Source organism: Lactuca sativa, chromosome 9, assembly GCF_002870075.4.
Source record: "Lactuca sativa cultivar Salinas chromosome 9, Lsat_Salinas_v11, whole genome shotgun sequence".
In the NCBI taxonomy this organism is placed as follows: domain Eukaryota; kingdom Viridiplantae; phylum Streptophyta; class Magnoliopsida; order Asterales; family Asteraceae; genus Lactuca; species Lactuca sativa.
The window spans coordinates 166,381,258-166,389,450 of NC_056631.2; the positions used below are offsets into that span (position 1 = coordinate 166,381,258).

Here is an 8,193-nt window from a genome sequence, read left to right on the forward strand (position 1 = left end):
AGTGAATCAAGAAGCCCTCTCGACTCAACAATACATGTACCTTCTTGGCTTCTTCTATATCTAACTCTTTTAAGCACTCAATATTCTTCAAGTGGCTGACATTTGGTTTCATATTGGTCTTTAAACATTTGTTGTAGCTAGAGATCAAAGCTGCTTCTTAGCTTAAACTTGTGTTTACCAACGTAACATCTTGCGTTTTAAGCATATTTTATGGGTTAATCTTCAGCACTAGAACTACAAGTCTCAGGTTTCAATACCAACGTATATTCACCTCCTCATGGTCTTTAGTGCTTGACATAGAAACATATGGATTAAGATCATATCAAATGTAACTTACATACGATTCAACTTAAGTTAGACCATTTTATGCTCAAAATTTATTTACAACTTACATTCACAGAAAAAACATAAGCATTCAAGCACATATTATGATTGTAAAATGAGCACTGGTTAAATGTGACTTCATGTCTAAATTTGAGTTTCTTTGGTTTCTTCATGTCTAAATTTGAGTTCCAACCCCTTTCTTCCTTTAATCACTAAAAACAAATTTATTTTGTTTTTGTTTTAGGTCTGAATATTAATAAGGAATTTCTTTAACATTATCATGAAATAGATGAAGGAGATGGCTGAAGATACAGGCAAAATTGCTATTTCAATGAAATTAACAGGAGGGGATGTTAAATTTCATGATGTAGGGACCAAAAACCTTAAGAAACATAAAAATAAGGACCAAAATTGCAATTCAATTCCTTGAGGACCAAAACCAAAAAAAAAAAAAAAAAAAAAAAAAAAAAAAAAAAAAGAAGCAGCTAAATCTAGGTACCAAAAATTATAATTTACTCTAATAATAATAATTGAAATATCTATCTAATTTACTCCAAATGCTTTAGGAATACTACATTTGAGTTCAAACCGTTTTTAAAGTTCTAACCGAATGCTTCTTAAAATCATCTCAAGTTTTGTGCAACCACACAGACCTTGAGAAAAAAGCTTCTCAATAGTTCTAGTCAATGAGAGTAGATCTTCTTTATGAATACATGTAGACTCAAAATTTGTCAGATCTTTGTCGGGGTGAAATGGGCATCTTTCTAAGGTGAAATGTAATTCGGTTAAAGGACGAACCTCAAGTGAGTCACTCAATTTAGCACTACTATTATCCTTTTTGTGAAACACAAAAGATCTAAACCCAAAACAGCCACTCAAGTCTATGTAGACAATATTTTCTAGATATCCAATGGGAGCATGAATTTCCACCAAATTGCAACATTCTTTAAGTACTAACTTCCTGAGATTTGAAGTCAGACCAAGGTCAAGGGTCCTCAACTTTGAATGACTAATGATGAGAGATTTGAGCTTTTGATGTTCATCTGTCATATGAAGTTCTTCCATATAATTACAGTTTAAAACTTCTAACCAATCAAGATTCGGAGTCAGCCCAATATCAAGGGTCCTCAACTTTGACCCAATGATTCGTAGGTACCTGAGATTTAGACACCTACAAGGCATGTGAAGTTCCTCCAAATAATAACAGTTTGTAAGTTCTATACTGTCGAGATTAAAAGTCATCCCAATGTCAAGTGTCCTCAAATTTAAATTATAGAGATAAAGGTACTTGAAATTTAGACAACTGCAGGACATGTGAAGTTCTACCAAATCGTCACAGCTATAAAGAGACAATGTCTCAAGATTTGGCGCGTGTCCCAGGTCAAGTGTCCTCAACTTTGAGCCAGAAAGTTTGAGGTATTCGAGCTTTAGACATTCATTGGGAACATGAAGTTCTACCAAATCATAGCATTTTTCAAGATCTAACTTCTCAAGATTTGGAGTCATTCCAAGGTCTAATGTCCTTAATTTTGAACCATCAAGTTGGAGGGATCTGAGCTTTGAACATTCAACGGGTATGTAAAGTTCTAGTAAATCACTGTTAAGATCTAACTCCTCAAGATTTGGAGTCTGCCCGAGGTTAAGTGTCCTCAACTTTGAACCATCAATTTTGAGGGTTCTGAGCTTTGAACATATAAGAGGCGTATAAAGTTCTACCAAGTCACCATGTCCTCTAAGCTTCAATTTCTCAAGATTTGGAGTCAACCCAAGGTCAAGCGTTGTCAACTTTGAACCTGTGAATTTGAGGGATCTGAGCTTTGAACATTCAACCAACATGTAAAGTTCTACCAAATCACCATCAAGATCTAACTTCTCAAGATTTGGAGTCAACCCGAGGTTAAGTGTCCTCAGCTTTGAACCATAAATTCTGAGGGATCTGAGATTTGAACATTCAATAGGCATGTAAATTAGTTCTAATAAATCACTTTTAAGATCTAACTCCTCAAGATTTGGAATTGGTCCAAGGTTAAGCGTCTGCAACTTTGGGCCATAAAGTTTGAGGGATCTGATCTTTGAAGATTCATCAGGCATGTAAAGCTCTATCAAATCAGCATGTCCTCCAAGCGTCAATTCCTCAAGATTTGGAGTCAACCTAAAGTCAAAGCTCCTCAACTCTGGCCCACTGAGTTGAAGGAATTTGAGCTTGTTAAGAACCTAACATAAGCAAAATAACTATATGAATTAATAGCGGTATAATAACAAAGCAATGGATGTATAGCATTATAATGAATCATGCAAAAAAACTAATCAAAACACAACTCTGCCTTTCTTTCTCCCCCTTCCCAAAGTTGTACGATATCGCTGAAATCCATGCAAAGTGAGACAAGATTATTTGCATGAAATGTTTTGGGTAAAGACCTAAAAGGATACCCATTCCAACGCAGATATTGTAAAGAATTTGGAAAGTGTGGGCTGAATTTATTAAGTTTCCAATCACAACACAGAAATTCTAAAGCATCTAGAAAGTTTGGGATGAGTTTATTAATTCCCCGGTTCCATTCACGAGCCTCTGCATCAAGAAACCGAAGTTCATTCATCTTTCTAAGACCTTTCATGAAGATTTCCGGATCGAGTCTCCCCCCACAGAATTTTATACATCTTGTGGCTTCAGTACCCTGTAAACAAAAAAGCAATCACCATGAAACTTGTGTTGTATAAAATGAAAATGGGTTAGTTTCTCCAACTTACAGATAAACATGATCCTTACCAAGTCATTGGCCAATATATCTTCAATTTCCTTTCTATCCCACAATCGACTATGTTTGTTAGGGGGATGAGAGCTACGAACAATATTCCTGCCCATTTCTTCTAAATGGTCATGCATGCCAATACACTCATAATTATCAACAGTTATTAGAGACTTTTGCTCAAGAACCCTTAAACCAATTCTAGGATGAAATCCACAGCTTTCAAGTGCTTCGATAGTTGAGTGTTTTGTCCAACCTTTCAGAATGGTTGCAACATCTAGAAACATTTCCTTGTAATCATCATCTAGACTGGTATAGCTTAATTCCAACTTCTTCTGAGTTTCCTTTAAAGGAATTGTTTCTAGTCTGGCTAGAGCTTCTTTCCATTCAAGCTTACTTTTACCACAAAGAAACGAACCCAAAACCTTTATTGTTAAGGGAAGACCAGCAGCATAACATACAACTTGTCCTGATAGTTCTTTGTACCCTTCAATTGGAATCTCTTTCCCAAATGCATGCCTACTAAAGAGCCAAATTGCTTCCTCCTCTGATAACAAATTGACATTATGAATCGATTTCACTCCATGTGCTATTAGAACTTGTTCATCTCTTGTTGTAATGATAATTCTACTTCCAGGCTTAAACCAACTAGGGTCACCAGCTAAAGCTTCAAGCTGCTCTACATGATCCACATCATCTAGAACAATAAGACTCTTTTTACCACCTATCATCCAAGACATCATGTTTTTCCCCTCTGAAACACTACCTACATTGTTGCCATGATTATTCAATACATTTGAAAGGATTTGATTTTGCAACAGCTTCAAACCGGATGAAGAAGCATTCGAAACTTCCCTCACTTTGTCAACAAAGCTTTTGCCTTCGAACTGATAAGATATATTATTAAAAACAGCTCTGGCCAAAGTCGTCTTCCCACCACCTCCTATCCCCTTGATCCCGATCATGCGTACATCATCAGAAGCAGTTTCCAAAGATGATAAAATATCGTTGACCCGGGTCTCCATCCCTACTAAGTTTTTATCAATGTGAACATTAATGGAACGTAACTCTAGTGAAACCTTTTCAACAATTTGTCGGATGCATTTAGCTTCATGCCTATATATAAGAATCAAATTCAAGTTCAGTTAGCTACTCAAAATCCCACATGAACAATTACATCCAGATCTACAACATACAAACATATATTTCATCTTTTAACCTTTCTACTCAGATTTCCCAGCCTTTTACGTAAAAGTAGATTAGAAAAAAAAAAAATTACCCGCCAGCAGTGTTTTTCAACTCCCACCCTGCCAGATCAGCTGCTTCTTTGAGAGCCTTTCTCCATTTCCCAGCAGCCTCTTCCTTTTCGTGTCTGGCAAAGGCTTCTCCAACTTCCCCACTCTGTTTTCTGACTTCGGTGGGTTCCACATCATAGAAGACAGGGTACGCAGTATGTTTGGTTGTCTTGTGACAATCCATTACTTTCACAAGCTCATCTAAGCACCATGATGAAGAGGCGTAGCTCTTGGAGAAAACAATGATGAAGTATTTTGAGGCTTCAATGGATTCCATGAGCTCATCATTGATTCTATTCCCTTTATTGATTTCCTCATCGTCCTTGTAAGTGCGAATGTTTCTGTCCTGAAGAGCATGATAAAGATGATCAACGAAGTTTGTACGGGTGTCTTTGCCTCCAAAACTCAAAAATACATCATATGTAAAGCTCTTGTGAATGGATGAAGTTGAAGAAGACGCCATTGATATTGGTATGACTGAAGGATCCTGTAGAAATTGGAATCAAATATTTGTAAAGGAAATTATATGAGATGAATTGAATATAAGAAGATAATGGTCGTATGAAAATGTGAACACATAAAACTTTAAGATTAGGTGGATAGCTTTTGATAAAAGAAAAGACTATGGAGTATGAAATTCCTTATTTAAAGAAAAAAGGGCAATTATGATGCTTGTTGTTATATATTTTTTTATTTTGTCCGAGTTCATTAATTCTTCAAAGTTTTATGTTTTTTGACATTTTTTCAGAAATGATATGTAATTGCAAGGAAAAGCTCCCCATTTACGAACCAGCATACCATATCTTAAAGAAACGCACGAACCATCATACTCACTACTTTTGTAAAAAACAATCAATTCTGAACAAACATATTAGAACATCCACAATAACAACTTTTTGGGTCAAATAGATATATAACACATTTGAAACCTATAAATGTATTTCTTTTCTCTTTTAAAACTTAAAAGTGATAAATAATAATAAGTTAGAAATTTGGCAATACCTAGAAGTGGAAAATGCTACTTATGGTCAACCAACTATATTGCAAAAAGAACACACAGAAAGGTAAATATTTGATCAATCTTGAAATTCGTATAAAAACAAGCCTTTTAACGCAGCCCTCAGTGTCAAGTAATTAAAAAGACCAATTTATTGCAAAAAAAAAAAAAACAGAGCATAGTATTAAATTAGCAACCATATAAAATTAATTAACCCTAGAAAAGTTAACACTCTAAACAGTAAAGATAAACACATATTTTCAATATAGCACATAATAGTAGTGGATTAGAAATAACAAAGTAAATTAAATCATCGATAACAAAGTAGTCCCTGTGAGAGATTGACAGACTTAAAGAAAATGATAGATATAGAGTCACTGACTATTTAAAAGTAGGTTAGCATTTTATTTACTTACAAGAAAAATTAGGGATAGGGACGATTTGATGAAGAATTTGGGGTTGTTCTCCTTTTGCTGAGACTCGGGGGAGTGACGATTCAGGGCTGGTGCCGCAGAGGACAGAAATACAGAGCAATCAATGAAGCGAAGAAAGTGAGAGATCGAGAGACTCAAAGAAATCGACGACTGTCGTACTTCTTTTTTGACTTTGAAAATGGGTTTTTTTTCTAAAAAAAACCTTATATTTTTGCTTTCTTATGTTTTAAACCACAAATTACTATTTTTTTCAAAATAAACCCCACTTTTATGATTTTTAACAAGGGGGAACCTGTTACCAATGTAACCTAAGCGTATCTTACAAATTACTTCAAAAACATATCATATTATCATGTAATAAATATCATTAGATGACGAAGGAATATAAACATTCTAGTATGAAGTAGCCTAATTATAATAAGAAGATCAAATCTGATGTAAACGGATATGATAAAACATTAAAAAAGAAAAAATCATCTTAGGTTCTGTATTTTGTTGTGAGGACGAAAGAGTTTGTGGGTTTGTAAGAGATTTCTTTTCAACGGGGATAATGTAACAATTGATAACATAGGTCAACAATTGACAGTCAATCATCATGAACGTTACTATAATTAGACTTATTGTACAATGCATCAACATTTATGGGAGAATGACATTGTAACACATCAAATTTTTTCCATTTGGCCAGTTTGGTCACTAAAGTATTTTTTTTTTTGTCAGTTAAATCACTAAAGTCATGTTTTAGCTGTCAATTAAGTCATTTTCCCCGATTTTAAACGGTTTTCCGGTTTCCTTCTTACGTGGCTAAGTGATGTGTCAAAAACCCCTTACTTGGACTTCCAACGTGGCACCTGACATGTTATCTTCTCAATTATGCCCCTGATTTGGACCTCATTCATTTCTTTCTTACCTGTTCATGAAAAGTCGAAGCAAGCACTCTCCTTTACATAGTCAGCTTGTTCGATTTTTCAACACTATGTTTGCGCCCTCGTCCAATGTAAGAAATCGCCTCCAAGTTGCTCGTTTGTTTGTTAAAGACGATGTTAACAACTGTGATTGCGATGTTCCAGCTAAGGAATGGACATGTTGGAAGCTCACTAACCCCAACATATGTTTTTGGAACTGCAACAACAGCTTGGTAAACTTCGATCTAGCTTGATTTGTTAATGCAAGATTTTTTAGGGGTTCACTATAAACAAACCATTACATTACAAAAAAAACCCCTAAAAATAATTTTGATTATCTGGGGTTGTTGTCGTGATTTTGTTTCTAAAAATACGTGTACGATCGTGATTGTTTAAATGGTGTTGTAGTGTTAATCATTTTTTATTTCGTGATTTCTTAAATTGCATTTGGTGATTAGTGATTATGTTTTGATGTTGTATTCATGTGGGTTTGATACAGACAAGATTGAGGAAATATGATTACTTTGAATGGAAAGATGTTGCATTGGAAGATGGTTACTACAAAAACCTCATCTATTCCATGAAGCATCAGTTGGATTCCAAAGAGGATCTTGGTGTCATAAAAAACTTGAGGACTAAGAATGTTGAGTTGGAGTTTCTCCTGAGTAAGGAGAAGAGTACAGTGGCAAGCATAGAGAAGGGGATGTGTGATTCCACGAAGAGCATATGTATGTACAAGTTGTTGGTAGTTGTTCTAATTGTTGGGTATGTTTGTTTTGTTTTTAAGTTAGCTAATTAGTGTTGGGATATGAAGCTTTTGGTGTAGTTGTTAGTCTAAGGTGTATGTATTGGGATGTGAAGGTTTTTTGTATCTTTTGTAAAGTTAGCCTAAAGTGGTAATGTGTTGCATTTGTATCTTTTGTAAAATCTTAATGACAATTGGTAATTAGCCTTAATGTAAAGTCCCAACGACATATAACTGGAATGGAAAAGTTTATGTGGATAGTGGAATGGAATTGTTTATGTTAATGGAATTGTTTATGATATTCAAAGGAAACATGCATGTATGGTTTCATTTCCCTATATTAATATAATTATATTGGTTGCAGTGATGCATGTGAAAGTACCAATTGTATGGGGACCATTTGCATACATAGTGGATGTTTTATAATTGGGGAAATGGGGCCTTTCAACCCATTAAAGTAATATATAGATACCATATACCACATTGACATTCATACACATAATTTCAAAATATTCCATGCAGAATATATAAAAAGCCATCACCTTTTCTTATTGCTAAACACATTAAAAGACAACATTCTTCAGTTAACTTAAAATGGCAACATATTATCATAGTTGCCAAAAATTACCATATTACCCAAACACAAACACAAAGTCAAAATTACCATCATCCTAATAGACTTACATTAAATCCATATTACACAAACACAAAGTGAAATACACAAACCATAACACCCTACCGTAATC

General features: G+C 34.7%; 2 protein-coding genes across 2 annotated transcripts; both read right to left on the minus strand.

Annotated features, from left to right (window-relative positions):
- Positions 1 to 829: 829 nt before the first annotated feature.
- LOC111889666 (disease resistance protein RPV1) lies at positions 830 to 6,191 on the minus strand. The gene is made up of 5 exons (XM_042898206.2): positions 5,780 to 6,191; positions 4,351 to 4,853; positions 3,092 to 4,187; positions 2,644 to 2,999; positions 830 to 2,538 (listed from the first exon to the last, which is right to left on the minus strand). Exons 2-5 carry the CDS (start codon positions 4,827 to 4,829, stop codon positions 2,493 to 2,495), a joined length of 1,977 nt encoding a protein of 658 aa, XP_042754140.1. The 5' UTR covers positions 4,830 to 4,853; positions 5,780 to 6,191; the 3' UTR covers positions 830 to 2,492.
- Positions 919 to 2,415, minus strand: LOC111889680 (uncharacterized). The gene has a single exon (XM_023885821.1). The coding sequence runs from the start codon at positions 2,413 to 2,415 to the stop codon at positions 919 to 921; it is 1,497 nt and encodes a 498-aa protein (XP_023741589.1).
- Positions 6,192 to 8,193: the final 2,002 nt, after the last annotated feature.

Bases quoted from the DNA above. Each gene is read 5' to 3' on its own strand.
- LOC111889680 (XM_023885821.1), bottom strand. From the start codon at position 2,415: ATGCCTGATGAATCTTCAAAGATCAGATCCCTCAAACTTTATGGCCCA.
- LOC111889666 (XM_042898206.2), bottom strand. From the start codon at position 4,829: ATGGCGTCTTCTTCAACTTCATCCATTCACAAGAGCTTTACATATGAT. The intron at 4,188-4,350 runs GTAATTTTTTTT...TCTTATATATAG, and splicing joins TTGAAAAACACTGCTGGCGG to GCATGAAGCTAAATGCATCC. The intron at 2,539-2,643 runs GTTGTGTTTTGA...TGCTTATGTTAG, and splicing joins GGGGGAGAAAGAAAGGCAGA to GTTCTTAACAAGCTCAAATT.